Source organism: Macrobrachium rosenbergii, chromosome 41, assembly GCF_040412425.1.
Source record: "Macrobrachium rosenbergii isolate ZJJX-2024 chromosome 41, ASM4041242v1, whole genome shotgun sequence".
Taxonomy (NCBI): Eukaryota; Metazoa; Arthropoda; class Malacostraca; order Decapoda; family Palaemonidae; genus Macrobrachium; species Macrobrachium rosenbergii.
Genome location: NC_089781.1, coordinates 56,671,023 through 56,692,588, shown reverse-complemented (window position 1 = coordinate 56,692,588; position 21,566 = coordinate 56,671,023). Strand labels below are relative to the sequence as shown.

General features: G+C 41.8%; 1 protein-coding gene across 6 annotated transcripts in view; it reads right to left on the bottom strand.

Annotated features, from left to right (window-relative positions):
• LOC136826868 (transmembrane protein 39A) overlaps positions 1-21,566 on the bottom strand; it is a 371,219-nt gene that overhangs the window by 166,001 nt on the left and 183,652 nt on the right. For all 6 annotated transcript variants that reach the window (XR_010849723.1, XR_010849722.1, XM_067084380.1 and 3 more), the window contains 3 exons: positions 14,078-14,241; positions 13,840-13,937; positions 13,361-13,568 (listed from right to left, as the gene is read on the bottom strand). Coding sequence is in view for 4 of the 6 variants with exons in the window: in XM_067084380.1 (XP_066940481.1) it covers positions 13,361-13,568; positions 13,840-13,937; positions 14,078-14,241 (470 nt within the window). In the remaining 2 variants the exon portion in view is untranslated. The remainder of the gene's footprint in view (positions 1-13,360; positions 13,569-13,839; positions 13,938-14,077; positions 14,242-21,566) is intronic.

Sequence of the window (21,566 nt, the reverse complement as noted above, 5' to 3'; positions counted from 1 at the left end):
ACGTAACAGAATTGCTCAACAAACGAGCAATAAAGAAAGCAAGGCACCTAAAGTTTCAAGGCAGGTTATTTACTGTTCCCAAAAAAGATTCCGATCAGCAAAGAGTGATCCTGGATCTGTCGCGTCTAAATCTCTACATAAAATCGACAAGTTTCGCATGCTTACGGTAGCTCAGGTGCGGACTCTACTTCCGGCGTGGGGCCGTCACCACCTCTATCGATCTTTCAGGCGCTTATTATCACGTCCGATTGCGCGGAACTTCTCTCAGTTCCTCGGTTTCAGACTCGGGAATCAAGCCTACTCCTTCAGGGTCATGCCCGCCGGTCTGAACATCGCACCCAGGGTATTCCAAGCTGGCAGACACGGTAGTACAACAACTCCGGTCCCAAGGAATATCCCTAGCAGCGTACCTAGGCGATTGGATAATTTGGGCACCAACTGTTCTGGGTGCCAGAAGGCCCGTCCATAGTCATCAATTTCCTGGAGTCGCTAGGTTTTCAGCTGAACAGAGAAGTCCCGCCTGACTCCGAGGTCCCGGTTTCAGTGGCTGGGTCTCCAGTGGGATCTGTCCTCCCCCCACGTTATCTCTCCCGCCTCCCAAGAGGAAAGAGATAGCATCTCTCACCAAGAGATTCCTCAAAAATCCATCGGCATCCCGCCGATCCCAAGAAAAGAGTCCTTGGGTCTCTTCAATTTTGCCTCAGTAACAGACCTGCTCTTGAAAGCCAAATTAAAAAGACATAAACAGAGTGTGGCGGAGTCGAGCAAATGTCAAGCTCAGAGACAAGGTCTCCTCTATCCCTCGAATCTTAAAAACAAGACTGCGGCCTTGGACCACAGTCAGAGGCCTGTCCAAAACAGTTCCGCTTCAATTTCCCCCTCCGGCACTATAGTTCGACAGATCTAAACTGATAGATTGTTTACCTCCTTGAGAAAAGCGCTGCTGCCACTTCTCTCTTAACCTTTAAATCGTCCCCTTCTTAAGTCTTCAGCCATCTCCCAGTAGGGCAATATTTGGGACAGTACTCAATGGAAGTGACCGTATAAATCCTAATCCGTTAACTCCATCCCCATTCCATTTGGTTATTACTTTGGAGACTTTATTTATTGTTATATTTGCTATGACTTTTACCTGTAAATTTTACGTACATTACATATCTTATTTGATGATCTTTTTCATTAAAAGTAATAAAAATCTGTAATTACCATTTATTGTCTTATGACATTTTCATATAATCTCGTCAGTAGAGTACCTTATATTTATTCTTTTTTTATTATTTAACTTTTCCGTCTGCCATACTATCCATTTCCTAAACAAGTTTGTAACATTTTGCATTTCATTGCCCGTATTTTAAGTTTCCCTTAATCTTCATTCATCAAGTTATGATTTACTTTAGTTTCATTTCCTTTTTCATAGTATATTTTATCTTTAAAACCACACAGTATTCTGCCTTATTCTCTCTTGACTACAATTTCATTGATCTCCATTCTATTTGGTTATAACTTTTAAGGTTGTAATATTCTCTTATGTTTTTATAATGTATACCTTTCAAGTTTTGCATAAAATACATGGCATTTTATCTAAAACTGTTTTGCATTTAAAGTAAAAAAAAAAATCGGCCATTACTATGCATCATTTCTTATGACATTTTCTTCTGAAAAATATATGACATACAGAAATGAAAACATAGTGTAAAAAAAAAAAGATTGATTATAACTCATAAATCTAAATCATGTAACAATTTTTACTTTTTATAAGGTTGTTGCACATAAACTCATCATTGGGAGAGAAATAATTTATTTACGGTAATTACCACAGGAATTGCAATAATATGATTATATACAAAATGTACATTACGAAGAATCAGATGACCTTAGTTCAATAACGAACGAGTCAATATATTTATCGATACAGATATCTTTTGCAGCATCGGCTATTTGCAAATTTTCGGAATGTTTAACTGCATTTGCCCAGTTTTCAGCCGTCACTGACTGAATTGCTTCTTTGACGAGAGGTTTAAGATCAGCCATTTTAAAATTGTTTCTTTTGCCACATAGGTCTTTACTTGGGCCCAAATCAGTTCAATGGGAATGTATTCACAGTGATATGGAGGTAACCTAACCACTTGATGTCCATTGTCTCGTGCCATTCTGTCTATAACATAATCATGTCTGATTCCATACAACAGTGATTTGACCATTTCCAGTAATTCACACTTGTTCAAATTATCACTTGGATTTGCACCCTTATTCTTTAGCCACTCCTTCATAACATCTTTTTGTCTGCCATTGTCGGAGGTTTGTCAATTAAATGCGGAATGATATGAGGCGTTAACCAAAACAAGGATGAGCGATGGCGGTATATTTGGAAAAGTTGATACTTGAACCATTCTTCAAACATTTTAGAATTCATTTGATGGTGGTAATCACCATCATTTTAGATTCAAACACTAAGTCTGCATTTTGTACAAATCCTTCCTTAGAGCCAGCATGCAGAATGATGAGTCTTTTCCTCTTCCAGTAGGCGGTTTCTCTCCCGTTGCTTTTTTTGAATTCGTATCCATCCAGCAATGATTCACTGTATAGTTTTGATTTACCCAAGTTTCGTCTATGTATATCACTGAATCACTCCCCTTCTCTCGAATAATTTTCATTTTCCTTAGAAATGCTGTTCTTGCACTAACCACATCAGGCCGTTCCAGAAGAAATGGTTTTCCGTCCACTCTTCCGTATTTAAAACCCATTTCTTTTAAAATTATGCGGAAAAGATTCCTTACTTCCACTGAATTCCGTATTTTCTTTAAATTCACACAGGATTTGATCAAGATTGAGTTTTCTTCTCTGACATAGAAATTGAGAACAATTCTCCATAAAAGTACATTTATTAAAATCGTCTGTTTGTCACAGGTTTTGACCTTTTCCATTTCTTCTTGTTGCTGAGCGGCGGAGTTGCATCATTTTCCTCAGACTCTCTTGCCTCTTTGCAACAACGATGAATGGTAACCGCTCAACTTTGTTGCCTCAGTGGCACGGAGAACTGCTGCGATACATCACAAAGTGGACCGCCATTCAGTTTTTCTGTGACAAAGTACTTATAAACGTAATAAGCCATTCGTCGGGCTTTTCCTGGCAGATGACCGCTTGGAAACTCTTCCATGATCAACCGTATCACAGCGTACTTTCTGAAGGAATGAATTAATTTCACTACTGACTATTGTTCTCGGTAAACTAAAGGAAGAAGTCATTCTTTTGGCGCGTAATTAAGTTCTCAGCTAGACGGGCGGTCGGGCTTATCAAAGGGTAGCTTAAGAGATAAACTTCATGGTTTAATAGGCTTGTCCCCACCTTCATATCGCCTGTCAAAGGTTACAAGAAAAGTGGCAGCGTCTTTCGAAGCATTTGTCACGCGTTTATAAATGCGATTTCTCATCTTATTTACAAATAAAATTAAAATCACACTATGTGAACGTGTAAAGTACATCAAAACATGCTAAAAACTTTAAACTACTCATTTATTGATTCATGTGTTATAAAGTAAGGTATTAAAAACTGGATACTGGTAGATGTGGCAACAGGGTTCTTACCCAAAAAAAACAACAATCTCTCAGTTTAGATCTGTCGAACTATAGTTATCCACACAGACGCTTCTCTAAGCGGCTGGGGGGGATATTCACCAAAACAGAAAGTACAAGGAACGTGGTCCACAATGTTTCAGCAGTTCCATATAAATACCCTGGAAGCTATGGCGGTCTTTCTAACTCTGAAGAAAATCCGCCCCCCCAACCGGATTCATATCAGGCTGGTATTAGACAGCGCAGTGGTAGTTCATTGCATCAACAGGGGCGGCTCCAAATCAGGTCGAGTAAACCAAGTAATGGTTGCTATCTTCTCCCCTGGCGAACAAGCACGGCTGGCACCTGTCAGCCACCCATCTAGCGGAGTACGGCGTGGTGGCGGATTCCTGTCCAGGACTACCCGTTGGAGACGGAATGGTCCCTGGATGTGGAATCTTTCAAATGGATTTGCCGCCAGGTTCCTGGTCTCCAAGTGGATCTGTTTGCAACGGAGAGCAACTTCAAGCTCCCCTGTTCGTGGCCCCCAACCTGGACCCTCAGGCGTTCGCCACAGACGCAATAACAGTAGATTGGAACAATTGGGAGAAGATTTATCTGTTCCTCCAATAAATTTACTGCTGAAAGTATTACACAAACTCAGGACATTCAAGGGTCAACCAGCCCTAGTAGCCCCCTACTGGCCGAAGAGCAATTGGTTCCCTCTCCTTCAGGAACTGGGATTAAGGAGTCTTCGGATTCCCAAGCCCATTCTGACCCAGACAGTACAAACCAAGACTGTGTCAGCTTCCTCAAGGATTCAGAATGCCCTAGTTTTATGGACTTTATAAAATTCGCAGCCCAAAAAGGAGCGAACATTGACCCTGTCAACACTCTGTTTTTAGAATCAGATAAAAGAGATTCTACTCTTAGACAGTATGACTCAGCAGTCAAAAAATTAGCCTCCTTCCTGAAAGCTTCTGAAGCCAAAATCATGACGACTAATTTAGGAGTTTCCTTCTTTAGGTCACTGTTTGAGAAAGGCCTGGCCCCTGCCACTATTACCACAGTCAAGTCGGCATTGAAGAAAGTATTTCTTTACGGCTTTAAAATCGACCTTACAGATTCCTATTTTTCATCCATCCCCAGAGCATGCGCTCGTCTGAGACCAGTATCACGTCCACATTCGGTTACGTGGTTTCTCAATGACGTCCTTAAGTTAGCATCAGAGTTGGACAACTCTCATTGCTCTTATCAGGATCTGTTAAGGAGGACATTATTTTTGATTAGCTTGGCTTCAGGTGCTAGAATCTCAGAGCTGTCGGCTCTCACTAGAGGTGATAGTTTTGTTAACTTCCTCCCATCTGGAGAGGTCCTCCTTTCCCCTGACCCTAGATTTTTAGCTAAGAACGAAGACCCACAGGACAGGTGGTCTCCTTGGAAGGTGGTGCCCCTTCCTCAAGACCAATCTTTATGTCCAGTTTATACACTTAAATCTTACCTTTTAAGAACTCCACAGAGTAAGTCGGGTCCTCTTTTTATCAGGGAGAAAGGTGGTACTCTTTCTCTGAATGCTATAAGGCAACAAATCCTGTATTTCATTAAACAGGCCAACCCAGATTCAGTTCCTAAAGTTCATGATATTCGAGCAGTTGCTACTTCTATTAATTACTTTCATAATATGGACTTTTCAGAGTTATCTAAATATACGGGTTGGAAATCACCTCTAGTGTTTAAACGCCACTATTTAAAATCGCTCGAAGCCCTGAAATATTCTACAATAGCAGTGGGAAGTGTCATCTCCCCACCTTAAATAATCATTTCCTTATCCTTTCCTTTTCCCCCCCGCCCGCCTGCCTCATTTACTTCTCTGCTTATTCTCCTGGTTGTTTATGCCTCACTGCCTGGCCCCTCATATTGATGTATCTTGTATCTACTGATGGAAAAGTGTAATCTGACATGCCATAATGTTTTTCTCCATGACGGTTTTATTTGGCTCTTATGGGGTACTGGACAGTTTTTATTTGGCTCCACGTAACCCGAAAATCCCGGAACAGTCGAAAATCGTCAAAAATCATATATTACTTTTTCATTGATGTAAACTGCATTATCATTGAGTTTTACATCAAAAAACCTTCAAATTATGATTATTCTGCCTTACGTGTTTAGGAAATAATTTCTGATGAATAATTTGAAAAGCGTGTATAGTATTAAGGGAACCGTCGTGAAACCGGGGACTGCCTTATATAATTTCATTAGTCTTGTTCTTACGTGTTTAGCTAAGTTCATGTTATAGTATTAAGGTTGTGTTTACTTGTCCTATGCACATTTAATTTTTTTACCGTAGTTTTAAGTTTTGAGGTTTTTTTTTTTTTCCGTCATACCAGGGACCTCCCCTTGTTTTATAGTATTAAGTTTTTTCGATGTGCCTTAGATTTAATATATCTTAGTTTTAGTATTCTTGCTACATGAAAGAGATTACTTGATTAAAATTATTTTCGTAAAAGTTTTGCATTTTCTTCAGATTACCCCCATTTTTTTCCTTGTAGTTGCAGTCTTGGCATGATTCTCTATCACTATTTCATTTCTGGACTCAGAAAAGGGATTTTGACAGAGGAAAAATCTATTTCTGAGGAAGGTCCCGTGTCACCCGGTGACCCTCCCTAGCTCATCTAGTACTTTCCCCCTACTTGCACATGCCAAGTCTGGGGTTAGTGCTAGCATGGAATGAAGTAGGTGGCGCTGGTGTCGCCGTCCTGGCGGGTGTTGAGTGTGGGGGCTGTAACGGCTCACCACTCTTTTCGGGGTTTTGATAAGGAGAGATCTTTCGAGTATATTTCCGTGGTAGTGGTATTTCACTCACCCTTCCTTATACCGACGTCTTCCTAGAAGACGCTCGACTGGGGTAGTAACCCCAGCTTTCCTGAAAGCTCTTTTTCTCTGGTATATCTAGCATTGTTATACCTAGAAATTCGTGCTGTAATGGAATTTCACCGGGTGACACGGGACCTTCCTCAGAAATAGATTTTTCCTCTGTCAAAATCCCTTTTTTAGGCCAATTTTAAAGTTAAATATACCATTGGAAAGAGGAAAGAAAGACGAATATTTTGGGGGGCTAGACTTTTTCTTTGGTTGACGAGGAACCCGTGATAATCAAATTATACAAATTTGGGGGGAAAATCCCCCCCTCGCCCCCATCCAAAAAAAAAAGGAAAAATAGAAAAACTCTTCCCTTAATTTTTTTCCTACTATGATATACTTTCTGTGTATTAAGTTGCATTGCACTAGCTCTAAAAATGAAGGAGAAACATTTTAAATTTTTTTATTTTTTATTTTTTAAATAAAATCCAAAATAATCATCCGATCACTCTCAAATTTTTACTGGAACATCACCTTATATATATGTATAACATATAGAAATTTCATAAAAATCGGAGCATCATTTCTATATAAGCGTGCGCTCCCCTTAATATGGAATAAACCCTGTTGTGCATTGTATATATGTATGTGTAGTCAAGGGCACATATATATATACATATATGTATACAATATAACCAGTAGTGATCTACCATTAATTGATGTGTAGTCAACTTTTAAATATATTTGCTAATGTGGTATATATATATTTTTTTGGAGTTGGCAGTTTGTACAGTTTTAGTAATTACAAACTTGTACACTAGGTGTTGGTAAATTATAGGCTAAGATGTCTGACCTAGGAGAGTTGAAGAGGAGATGGGGGGTTTTAAGTCTGTGATAACTAACTGGTCAAAAAAGGTTGAAACCACTATTGATGCAGGTGATATCAATAGTATTTCTTCATTGAGAGACTCCCTGAAGGAATATTTACAGAAAATCCAGGAATTGGATAATGAATTATTGAATCTAACAGATCCCGGAGAACAACCTGACCAAATTATGAATCAAGCTGAATATAGCCTAAAGGTAGGCACCGAAATTCATAGGCTAAATTCCTCCATCATAAGTCTTCTAGCTGTAAGAGGTGAACCTAGTGCAATGATATTGCCTCTTAAAGCTACTGTGTAGTTACCCAAATTAGGCCTCAAACATTTCGATGGTGATTTAATGGAATGGAATTCATTTTGGGAACTTTATGAAGTATCAGTACATCAACGTACTGATTTTGAGAATATACAGAAGTTTTCTTATCTGAAGGGCCTATTGGAAGGTGAGGGCTCTGGAACTGATATCTGGTTTTTAATTAGAAGGTGATAAATATTTGCAAGCAGTGAACTTGTTAAAAGAGACCTATGGCAGATGAAATAAAGTTGTGTTTAGTTAGAAAACTCTTCCAAACTGAGACTCCCAAGGCAGATGCAGAATCGCTACATGGTTTTAGAGTGAAATTCGAATGCTGCATAAGATCACTGGAGAGTGAAAAACTGGAATTGAGTGAATTATTTATCATCTTGCTCTACACCAAACTACCAGGTAGTGTAAGTGAAATAGTAAAACGAAGGTGTAGAGAAGATTGGCTGAAATTTGACACCTTTAAAAAACATCTTGAAGAAGAAATACACAATTTGAGGGCTTTTCCACAGACTAAAACAGCAAAAGCTAATACATTGACAACGGTATCTGCTTTTGCAGAAGAACAACGGCAATCTGTGATCTGTGATCTTGGATAGTTCTTTCTGGTGACAGGGACCCCCTTGGTTAAAAAATTCCTCTTGGCCAATAGATAGGTCATGGGTTGATGGATCACTTATGCAGGGTAGGGAAGAGAACATTTTGGTCAATACTGTAGGGGACAACCTGAATGGTAATACTCACTTGCTGAATTGGGAGAGATTCAGCAAGGTTAAAAAGGTTTATAGGACCACAGCATGGATCCTACGATTTTTTAATAATTGTAGGAGTTCAATCAGTATGAAGAGGCATGGTGAACTGACCTTGGAAGAACTCCAAGAGGCAAAGAATAAGACCATTGCCATCATACAAAGAGAATATTTCCAAGAGGAATATGAGAGTTTGATGAAGGGGGTAAGAAAACCAAAACTGGCTCTCATACACCAGTTGAATCTTTACCTGGACAACAGGGTAATAAGGTGTATGGGTAGACTAGAACACGCAGTTACCCTAATCTGTTAAGTTTCCCATACTATTGCTATGTTACTCGGGTAATTATTAAAGAACATCATGATGCTAATGCTCATATGGGTGTAAATGCCACTGTGGTGAGTGTCAGACAGGAGTTCTGGATCCCACAGATAAGGTAACTGACTAAGAGTATAATACACCATTGTGTTATTTGTAGGAGCACTCAGGGGAGGGCGTATAGGCCCAATATAGTTCCACCATTACCTGAGTTCAGGGTGCAATGTAAGCAACCTTTCAATACCACAGACCTGCGTGCTAGTGGAGCTGGAGGGAATTATCAATGACAGAGCATTAAGTTACACGTCCGGGGATTTGAATCAGCTGGAAATTTTAACCCCTAACCATTTGATCCTTGGACAAAAGCTCAAGTCCTTCCCAAGAGAAGTAGTAAACTGGGAAGAGATCTCTGGTGACCATACCTATGGACGGAGAGAGTTCACCGAGAAAATATTCCTATACATATCCAAGTTGTGTGACGACTTGTGGAAGAGATGGGAGAGGGAGTATTTAATGTTAAGAGAGTCCCATCGAGTAGGAGCGGTACATGGCTCTTGGCCCAGGATAGGGGAAATTGTCCTCATTCATGACGAGGGGCCAAGGAGCAAGTGGAAGTTGGGCCAAGTGATTGACTTACACATGGGGAGAGACAAGGTCCCAAGAGTGGCTACTCTAAGAATGGCACATAGCCAGCTTATGAGACCTATAATTAAGTTATACCCCCTAGAGCTGTGGCAGGAGATAAGGAAAACTAATCCTCCAACAGATGACATTCAGTCAAGCACCCGCCCAAGGAGGGCTGCTCAAATAGCTGCAGAAGCCAGAAAGGCATTGATAAGAACATGACTATTGTAAATAATGTAGGCATAAGTTTTCTTGCGGGGAGTATGTCGAAACTTCAACAAGAGAGATTGTACTTTCCCGCAAGTTGTGGTATAGTTTTATGTATTCTCTTTAAATTTAAGTACAGTGGAAATGCGTATTATGTAGAAGGATATTATGTTTCGCTGTTTGTATTTAGTAGTGAAAAACATTGTCTCAGTTGTTTCGTGTGTTAATTGTAAGTATACTTGTAATATTGCTTAACTATCGGTATTGGCTGTCGTACGGTAGTTAGTCGAAGGCTTCATTTCCGTCAAAGACGGCCGTGAACTTAGTCACTTCATAGTTTTAACGCAGTCTACTGTAAATCGAGCTAGGAACAATTGAATACACCGATAGTAAGTTCATATTGTCAGTTTAGTTAATATACACAACGCAATGTATTAATATAATCACAATTTAAACTAACATAAGAGTGAAGTAAACTGGGTGTCGTAGCATAAGACTTAGGCTACAATTTGGGTCAGTACGTTTCAGATCGTTTAGGCTATACGACAACATTGACGATTTGAAATGCTATACTTATTCTGAATGAGTCAGAATAGTTCTAGACAATATGACTGCAATGTCTTGCATCAAGAGGTTGGGTTTACACTCAGCCCCTCTCAATGCAGTAATGCTATCTATCCTACAGACGGCTGAAGTAAGAAAGTGGTACTTGTCTGCAATTCACCTCATGGGGTCTTTTAATGTAACAGCAAACTCCTGTCAAGGAATACAACAGCTTCAACTGAGTGGATGTTGGACAAACACTCTATTAAGTTAATTGTCAACATGTTTCCACATCTGAAAGTGGACCTGTTTCCCACATGCAAGAAACATCAACTTCCAGTGTATGTGTCTCCAAACCTGGACAATCAGGTGATAGCAAGAGGTGCATTCCTACAAGATTGGAACAAATGGAGGATGATATACCTCTTTGTTCCACTGCCTGAGATTTGAAGGTTTTAAGCAAATTTCTAACTCTCAACGGAACCACTTAGTAAAACAAAATTGGCCGAAGAAATTGGTTTCATTATTGTTTGCTGTTCTATGCCAGAAAGTAAGGGGGAAAGTCATCTGCGCACCTTCCTTTCTGAGCCCAGACTTTCACATAAGTTTTTAATGAATGTAATCTACCATGCAGATTACTCACCCAACATTGCTAGGTACCTAGAGCAAAAACTACGGACTTTATTTACCCGACAGTAGCAATAAGGAAACTGTGGTTATTACATCCATGCTGAGAAGCCAGTTGAAATCTCTGTTGAAATAGTTCTACATTTCTTATATATCTTTTTGAGGACAAGTGCCCTGCTATTACAAGAAACATGGCATACAAAGCAGCACTGCCAGAACCCTTGCTTTGTGGTTCTGGAATTGAATCTAATATAGAAATTGTTACTTCCCTTCTCCAGTGTTCTGCACTGCAAAGACCAGCTCCTGCAAGGTTTCCTATTAACTGGTCCCTGAATAGTGTGCTTAGACTCCTGTCATCCCCTCAATTCAGTGGGCCCAATACAACTTGAACTTATATGATTCAAAAGGCAGTCTTCTTGACTGCTTTAGCATCGGGAGCTCGAATTAGCAAACTGGGCTCTCTTACACGGGAACAACATTTTATCACTCGTACACTTTGTTGTCAATTACTGTTGTCTCTTGGCCTATCATTCCTGGCCAAGAATGAGGACTTTTTAAAGGGAAAATCCCCTTTTTCTGATGAGGGAACTCAGTATTTCTTCATGTAAAATATTATGCTGGGTTCAAGCACTCAAGGTTTTCCTAGATGTCATGGTAAACATCCCAGATAGTCCTACTTTTCCTACACCCTAGCACAAATAAACCATTCTCTCTACATGGGGTAAGAATTATTTCACTGTTCCTCATCAAAAAGGCAGCCCCTTGCTCCTTTCCTAAGTTGCATGACATCCAAAAGGTGAGTATATCATTAACTTTCTTTGGAAATGTTTCTTTCGAAGAAGTCTCCATAATGAACAGAGTGCTTAATAATGGCAGTACTCCCGAACTGGTGAAGGCACAGTAATCCTGCAGCCAGACCCGACATGGTAAGTCATCATAGAATCAAAAGGGATAATACATTTATAGGTTCATGTGTTTCCTGTTCATTATTGCCAAACCCTAATGGGTATCAAATAAAGATAATGGTTGATAACCTGTCACTTTACCTTGAATCAAAAATTCCTGAAACACTATTGCCATGGGAGTTATGGTCACGCTGAGATATTGCTGGGGAAGGTGCAATAATCCTACAGCCAGACCCAACATAGGTAAGCAACCTTCCAACCACAAAGAATAATGCATATACTGTATTGGTTTGTGCATTGTTTCCTGTTTATTGCCAAGCCCTAATTGGTATCCAGTGACTATGCTTTGGACCAAAAATTTATCTGGGTTGTTGGGGTTCATTTATTGGGAGCTAAGCCATTTTGTTACCTGTCAGTTTCTTTTGTAAGCTCATTTGAGGATGAACAGTGGCCATGCTATCAAAAAACTGGTTTTACGTGGGAAAAACCTATTTTTGATAGCCACTGTGAGTCTCCAAACCCACCTGCTTTCCATGACAAAAAGGCATGGGACTGGGGTGAACATTTATCTTACACAGACCAGGAGAGTAATGAGGAAGGTAGCCGACAAACGCACAGTTGTCACATCTGTGCAAGTGGGATGAGAAAACCAATGCAGTCACTGTAGGACAGGAGGCACAGCCCTCCTGTCATGAGGCCTTTATATTCTATAATTCTGCCGACAGAATGAGAGCCTTGGGGGGACCATTGGAGTCTAACTCCTTCAAGAGCTCACAGTGGCTACCAAGAATAGATTTTTCCTACGTCAAAACCTGTTTTTTTTACTATTTCAGCAACCATGAGTTAACTCAATTCTTTTTACTCATTTATTATTTCAGGAACCAAGATCTTACTCATTTTTGTAACTATTATTATTTAAGCAACCATGAAGTAGCATTTCTTGTTTTCTTACTATTTCATTAGCTTTATCTTTTACTATTTCAGCTACCTTGAGATAACTTTTTTCTCTTTTGTTACTCCAACAAACACAACCTACCCCATTTTTTTTTATAAATGTTAATTTGTGACTGCTGCAAGACTACACCCAACCTAAAGCAAGATTGGGTGTACCTATAATTTCTTACAAGAGGCAGTAGCAGCCAGGGCTATTACCATCTTTGCAACCTTACCTGTCTCCTATTTTTAGTGATTTTCAAATTAAATAAAGAACTGGGTATAACTGTTCATACTGTATTGTAACAATTCTATTCCATTTAATTATAAATAAAGCACTGTGTTTTTGTGTGCTTATATGCAACAGGAGTCTTACTTCATGAATATATGAGGCCAAATATGGAGGCCTGACCTGCAGTTTGAGGTACTTTTTTATTATTAGAACAGACTAGTACTGTATGTGTATGTGATAACTCCTTCTCTCTCCCTGTTGACAACATGTTTTGAGCTAAATTGGCATCATTTACAATAATGTTCAACAGTAACAAAACCATTTTTTTCTGCTGATTCTGAGGCATATTTATAACATTTAACATTTTTCCATTTGGTTTATCCAGAATTACTGTATTACCATATTTCCTAAGAAGGAGGAAAAAGATTGAGTGACATTGGTCAAAAAATTTTGCCTTTTGTTTATTTTCTATTTCCTTACTGTATGTCACTGCAAGGCATTAGTGAATTTATTTTAATTCAAACCAGCAAAAAAACAAACTGTGAAATACCAAGAGTTAGCTATAAGTAAAGCAGCATTCTGTCTTTCCTAACCACAAAAATATGAGAGAAAAGAGAACTTACATATAGCCTTGCGTGAGTAGTATTTCCAGGTTCAGCTGCATTAGTTGCACCTTCTGCTCTATATAATTCTCTGTTGTGTTTAACTAATGCACCCTGAGGCCAAAGTACTGAATTAGACCAAGGGTTGTAAGGAGCATGAGCTGACCGTCCCTCAACTCTTGCCCAGCCACCTAAATGCATGGAAGATCGATGGAGGACATCACAATATCTGTCAAAGAAATTGACATTTCATCTTACAGGCTCCAATTCAGCTATGCCTTTGTACTACACTTCATAGCATAAATGCCTGAATCAGATAAATAACAAGAGCAAGGAGCTATACGATTTATCGTTAATTCCTCATATGAGTTGAAAACTGTTACTAAATATCCAAAGTGAAATATCAAAGGTCATTTTATTTTTCAGGCTGGTAATATAACAGAAAATTACATATACTGTACAACATACAGAAACTATTAAGAGGTTTAACACGAAATTACCTTGCAGGATAGCAGTAAAGGAGGTGCCACATAAAGCAAGTAGTAGCGACAAACAAGGTGTGAAGAGTAACCCATGATACATCATAATATAATGAAGACTGAAAAAAAAAACTTTTCAATATTGTATAAATACATTGTAGGTAATCATTTCATCTTATACTCAAACTAATTCACCACTGTTAAGAAAAAACAAATCCAACAAGCTAATGAAAAAACACTAAATAAATACAGCACCTACCGGAACAAAAAAGCAAGGAATTAGCGTTGTGTAATAGACAATGACAATTGTCTGGTACATGACTTGTGCCATACGCCGGTTACAGTCATTAGTCAAAAACTCCACTTCCCCTCGTACAGCATCAGCACTATTCAAGCACGAATGCTGAATAAGTCTCACAACAGCTGTTGAAGATTAATATCTCAACTATACACACAGGAAAATGAAAATTAAGTACATAAGTTTTCAATACAAATGTAAAACAGTACAACAACATAAAACTGAATGAGCTATACAAATGGGATCTGAAAAAAAGACAACTACAATTAACCAGGCAAATCTTATATAAGTGCTGAAATAATTTGAAAATACAATGAAATGCTTTAATGTGTGACAAAATCTAAAACTAGAGTATTTCTTCTACTAACAAACTCTTACTGGAAATATTATAAATAACCTACATACCCTAAGTGTTTTGACAATAACCCCATTACATTAGTAGCAACAATTTTACTTTTTCAACATCAGTTTTTGGACAAGATTCTTTGCACCACTGTAATTAAAGAAACCAAATGCCCTATATGTGGGTGGATGGATGGACACATAACATTTAAAGCATGTAGGCTATTCAGTAATAGTAGGAAAGATCAAGGCTTCTCTCTCTCTCTCTCTCTCTCTCTCTCTCTCTCTCTCTCTCTCTCTCTAAGGTAAGGTAAGCCTGACTTCCCTTTGGAGCCCTCTTAGATTTAGAGTCTGTTGACTCTGTCCATAAGGGCTTTCAGCTGTCTATAAGGGCTTTCAGCTGTCTATAAGGGCTTTCAGCTAAAGATTTAAAGAAAGAAAATATGATCATAAAAGGGATTTTGACAAAGGAAAAATCTATTTCTGGGGGAAGACCTGTGTCACCCGGTGAAATATCCTTTAGCACATATTCCTAGGTATAAAAATTGCTAAATATACCAGAGAAAAGCTAAACATAATGCCAGGGTTACGACCCCCGGATCGAACGCCATTATATGGTGTCGTTATACACAAAGGGTGAGTGGTGCACTGCCACAGGTCTCTGCCCTATAGAACTCTCCAATCTCAAAAACCCCTAAAAGTGAGGAGCCGTTACATACCTCACTCTCTTTACCCAGCCAACCACCACCTCAGCTGCCATCTTGTCAACATCCCAAGTTAGCACCCCCCAAGCTTGGTATGCCACTCAGGGGGGGAAAGGAAATACAGGGATGGGTCACCGGGTGACACAGGTCTTCCCCTAGAAATAGATTTTTCCTTTGTCAAAATCCCTTTTCTGGGCTCGACCCGTGTCACCCGGTGAAATCATAACAGAGAATCAGCCATACAAAAGCTTGGTGGAGCCCTCTAAGAATTATCTTAATGGAGCTAAATAAAACTATAAGAAAATTACTGTGTTTTAATAACCCAAAGCATTAACAATAATAAAGCATGATTAACAAAATAGGGCACACAGACAAAATAATTACACCAAGACACTTAAGGCTAACAAAAAAGAGGGTACAACAAAATATGCAAAACTGTCAGGAGTCAGGCTGTGAAGCATGCCTGACTTAAAGGAAGAAGGCATGGCGAATAAATGAGGCAGGCAGGCGAGAGAGGAATAAAGGACAGGATAAGGCAAGGTTACATAAGCTAGTCTAGGGCAGGAGGAACAACACTTCCTGCAGCCACTGTGGAGTATTTAAGAGCCTCTAGAGTTTTAAGATGGTGGAGTTTGAACACTGTTGGTGATTTCCAGCCCATATACTTTTTAAGGTCATCAAATTTCATATTATGGAAATAATTAGTGGAGGTGGCCACTGCTCGAATGTCATGTACCCTAGGTACTGAATCCGGGTTTGCTTGCTTTATGAAATACAGTATTTGTTGCCTGATGGCCTTTAAAGATATGGTTCCTCCATTTTCCCTAACAAAAAGAGGGCCAGACATTATATTAGAAGTTCTATTTAAGTAAGCTTTTAAAGTGTTAACTGGGCACAAGGACAGATCCTGTGGAAGGGGGATAACCTTCCAAGGGGACCATCTATTTTGTGGATCTTCATTCTTAGCTAGGAACTTGAGATCCGGAGACAACAGAACTTCTCCTGACGGGAGGAAATCAACATGGTTCGGTTCTCTAGAGAGAGCAGACAGTTCAGAAATTCTGGCACCTGAGGCTAGGCTAATTAAAAATTACGTTTTCCTTAACAGACTCGAGTATGAACACAGTTCATTATCAGTGTCTGATGCTAATTTAAGTATGTCATTTAAGAACCAGGAAACCGTGTGGGGACAGGTTGCCGGTCTAAGACGAGCGCATGCTTTAGGAATTGACGAAAAATATGAATCTGTAAGGATGATATTGAAGCCATGTAAAAATATTTTCCTTAAAGCAGATTTTGCTGTAGTAATAGTACTAGAGGCTAGTCCTTTCTCAAATAATGACCTGAAAAAGGAAATTGCAAGGTTTGTGGTCATTCCCTGAGCTTCGAATTCCCTCAGAAATAATGCTAACTTTTTAACTGCTGAGTCATATTGTCTGAGGGTAGATTCCCTCTTGTCTGATTCTATGAATAGTGTATTAATAGGATCAATGTTAGTGTCTTTCTGAGCTGCAAACGTCATGAAGTCCATAAAGCTAGGGCATTCAGAATTCTTGAGGAAGCTGACAAAGTCCGAGTTTGTACTATTTGTGTCAACCTTGGACTGGGGATTTGTATGCGCCGGAGTTTCAACTCTAGAAGAAGAGGAAACCAGTTGCTCTTCAGCCAGTTGGGTGCCACAAGTGCTACTTGACCTTTGAATGAGCTGAGTTTGTGTAAAACTTTCATCAACAGGTTTATTGGTGGAAACAGATAGATCCTTTGCCACCTGTTCCAGTCTATTGACATCGCATCCGTGGAGTGAGCTACAGGGTCTAGATTGGGAGCAACGTAACACGGAAGTTTGTGGTTGCTCTCTGTGGCAAACAGGTCCACCTGGAGACCTGGTACCTGAAGACAAATCCACTCAAATGATGCTTTGTCCAATGACCATTCCGACTCCAGCGGAGTTGTCCTGGATAGTGAATCTGCAATGACATTCCGGACACCTGCTAGATGAGTAGCTGACAGGTGCCAACGATGTTTCCTTGCCAGAGAGAAAATTGCGATCATTACTTGATTGATCCGGCTCGACTTGGAGCCCCCCTGTTTATGCAATGTACAACTACTGCACTGTCCAGTACCAGTCTGATATGAATCTGCCTGGTTGGACGCAGTTTCTTTAGAGTTAGAAATACTGCCATTGCTTCTAGAATGTTGATATGGAACTGGCGGAACATGGTTGACCATGTTCCCTGAACTTTCCTGAGTTGGGAATATCCTCCCCACCCGCTCAATGATGGAGGGGGAAAATGGAGAGGCACTGACCTTGACAAACTCTTGACTGTTGACCATGGTCGAAGCCTCTTCCTCAACACCGGCGGAATTAGAGACATCTTGTCTCTGTATCTGCTGTTGGCTCGTCTCCGCCATACCCTGTTTATATCTTTCAGTTTGGCTTTCAGCAGCAAATCTGTTACTGACACGAACTGAAGAGAACCCAGGACTCTTTCCTGGGTATGACGGGAGGCTTTTTTGTTTTTGAGGAATTGCCTGGTAGCTTTGGCTATTTCCCTCCTTTTGGCTGGCGGAAGTGACAGTTTGTGAGTGTCCAGATCCCATTGGATTCCTAACCACTGAAACTGAGCCTCCGGAACTAGGCTGGATTTCTTCCTGTTTATTTGAAAACCTAAGTATTCCAGGAATTTGATCACTATGGTCGTTGCTTTCCGACATTCCTTGGCGTTGGGTACCCAAATTATCCAATCGTCCAGGTATGCGGCTAACATAATCCCCTTGGGCCCGTAGTTTTGGACTACTGTTTCTGCCAGTTTGGTGAAAATTCTGGCGCTATGTTGAGCCGAATGGCATGACTCTGAAAGAGTATGCTTGTTTCCCTAGTCTGAATCCTAGGTAAGGAGAGAAGTTTCTCGCAATCGGGACGTGATAATAAAGCGTCTGAAAGATCTATTAGAGGTGGTGACGGCCCCATGGGAAGTAGGGTCCGCACCTGCGAGATTGTAAGCATGCAAAACTTGTCACATTGAATGTATGAATTGAGACGAGACAAGTCTAGAATTACTCTTTGCTGGATAGAGTCTTTCTTCGGAACACTGAATAGCCGGCCTTGAAATTTCAGGTGCCTCACTCTCTTTATTGCCCTCTTTTGGTAAAGGTCTTCTACAAATTCCAGGAGGGCTTTGGATGGAGGCTGATGGAACCTGACTAGGGGAGGAGGCCCTCTGCACCAGCTCCATCCCAGACCCTTTGAAACTATGCTGTGGGCCCACGGACTGAAGGTCCAACGGTCCCGGAAAAGATGTAACCTCCCGCCCACCTGAGGAAACTCATTGAGCGGGAGAGGGCTTACTTCCTCTACCTCCTCGGCTTCCTCTTCCCCGTGAAAGGGAACGTGATGCAGCCCTACCTCTGAAGGTGGCTCGGGCTCTGCTTCCCCTCGCATGCCTGTTAAAGCCCCGAAACGCCCCCTGGCTTTCAAACGAAGCGTTGAAAGCTGGGGACGCCACAAAGGTTGGCGAAGCAAGGGTCTGCTGAGCCGGCTGCATCAGAACAAACTGTTGCTGAGGCTGGGCTTTGGAGGTTGAGGGCTGTCCGATCTGAGAGACCGGTACAGCCTGAAGCATAGTTTGGGTCTGAGGTTTCCTGTACCTCCTGAACCTTTTCCTATCCCTGGCTTGAGGTCTGGCAGACTCAGTGGCCTTCCTTTTAAAGGGGAGACCCCAGCGGGAGCGAAGGCTCTGATTCGCTCTGGTTGCCTCCGCCAGAACGTTGTTGACCTCAGTCTCCGGGAATATATTCGGACCCCAGATAGAACTCTTCATGAGTCTATTGGGTTCGTGTCTAATAGTGGCATCCGCAAAGATGTGTCTCCTGCAGTTTAGTCTTGCCACTAAAAAATCATACAGGTCTGCCTGGAATGCCGCAAACAGGGATTTGGTCTGGACCTGGAAAAGAGGTTCTTCAGCGTAAGTTACCGCTGTCACCTCCTTAATAGTAATGGAATGCAGGGAGCGACTTAACCTGCATCTGGCCTCGAACTCTGCCTTCAGAAGGGCCTCCGGCAGCTTGGGAAACTGTTCACTAAAGAGAGTGGAGGCGCACTCGGGGTCGAGTTTGCCCACTGTGAATGTGGACGGAGCTCCCGACCAAAATTCCGAATCTCCAGGGAAGACGAGAGAGGTGGGATCTGTCTCCCAGAGTTGAGGCAGCGGCTTACCCTCGATTCCTGCCTGACTAGTCAGTACTGCGATCTTAGTCGTGCAGGGGGTAGGGATGGAGTCACCTACCGAGAACATCGTGAAAGTCCCCTTAAAGGGGGTAAGCTTAGTATTTTCACACTCCCATTCAGTGAGAGCGCGCATCAAGGTGGATTGGGCTTGGTCCCTGGGGATGATAACCGTCTCCTTCGGGACCTTGTCTGATCTGATCCAGGCTTCCTCTGTAAGCCTGGCATAACCTGGGTAGGGAGGCACCAGGTCGGGTGGAAAGAACTCCAGTTCCTCCAACCGATGCGTTCCCAAGCCCTCGATGGTCAGGGTATCATTGTGGAGAGGAGCATGAAGAGCCAGCCACCACGGGTTTCCCTTATCAAAGGGGGGCAGTCTGGAGGCATCTGGAACAACGTAGGATTGTCCTGTTAATCCGGAGCGCATAGACCCGGAGAGCAAGCTTTCCTAGGTCTGCATCCTCTCTGCCAATGACTTGACAGATTCACCAGAGTCATGTAGGCTCGAAGTGAGCTGGGAGGAAAGGTCTTGAATCCTGGCCTCAACCTTCTTATCTAACTTCTGCATCAGAAGTTCTGCAAAGGCCTCAGGGTCAAAGATAGGCTGTGGAGGATCAGCCTTAGATGTCCTGGATCTCGACCCCTTGGGCGGGGGAGTAGCCTTACTAGAGGACGCCACTGGGTTAAGAGCCAGTGACGACCTTGAGGGAGCTGGACGGATTAGACCTTTGAGGTCTAGAGGACTTAGGTAAGTCCTTCTTTTTCAAGGATTTCACCTTGGGGACAACAGACCTCGTTCTGTCCTCAAGGATAGCTGATTTGTGAAACCCTTGAAATGATGAAGAGGAAGAAGGAGAACCAAAAAGGGACTACTAATACTCTCCCCCACTGCCTCACTTACCACCTTACCTTCTACCTGGTGGTCTGGATCGACGCTCATTGGTTCGAGGTGGATATTGATGGCCGCCACCTCCTCCGCCACCGGTCCGCACAGGGTGTCTTCTTGGGAGGGTTGCGTCTCCTCCCGGATCCGTTCAATTATAGGGGCGGCTACTTCCGCCGGCACTGCAGCTGAGATCCGGGCTCCGGGGTAGAGGAGATTACATATCTCCTCTGACAGGATGTACGGCTTCCCCGACGCAACATTCCTCCCAAACCTGCCGACCCAGACCTTCAGGGTCGACAGCTTAAGAGTCGCGGATAATGCGGTCAGACTGAAAGAAAGAGGAAGATTTACTGAAAATATTCTCCAACTGCCGATATGTCAATATAAGACTGTAAAGGCAAAAGGAGACTAAGGGTTAGCGGTCTCTAAAGCTAACCACTCATCCACCACTAGCTCGTACAGAGTGTAGCAGATCTCACAGCCATCTGGGTGCCAGACGATCAAGTCCCCCACGCGAACTGAGCAGCCACAGGATTGCTGAAGAACCGCTGTACACCCAGGCTCCTGACAGCGTACCATCTGTAAGCGGAAAGACGATACATGAGTAACGTCGCGTTAAGGCCCTCCGGAGTAGATCCAGCGGTAATAGGAAACGTTAACTTAAATTATGGGTGATGGAACATGCTTATCATCAGGCAAAACCCCGCCGGAATTAAATCCGGCAGGATAGAATTAATACACGATACATGAGTAACGTAGTAAGACCCGCCGGAGTAGGTCCGGCGGCAAATAATGGTTTATCACATGATAAAACACTGCTGGAAAGAAATCTGGCAGCAGAAAAGATATAAGTTATGCTACGGAATGGTCAACTACTAAATATGTAAACATGAGTACTCTTAGGATACGCTGGTGTTTGGTACTCCGTCCTGATTTGCCACGGAAATCTCGTTATGTCACACATTATGGTAACGGAGGAAGAGGCGGAGAGAAGTCTTCGCATATGGCTCAACTCTCAACGCGCAGGGGGGAACCGCCACTAACCGAATACCATACCCACCGGAGTGGTAACGTGTAAGATAACAACGAGAGAACTGACTAACCTGGCGGAGACTGAACATAGCGAAAGTCATGATAGCATCCCTGGGACTGTGTTGATGCTCCAGCTAACACTGTGGAAAGCGAACAAACAAAACACCAGCCGATAAAGGGAAAAGTTAGCAGAGTGACGGAAACTCGGCAAGCGGTGGCCAGACGGGTGGGTAACACCCTCTGGAGGCCGAAAGAAAACTC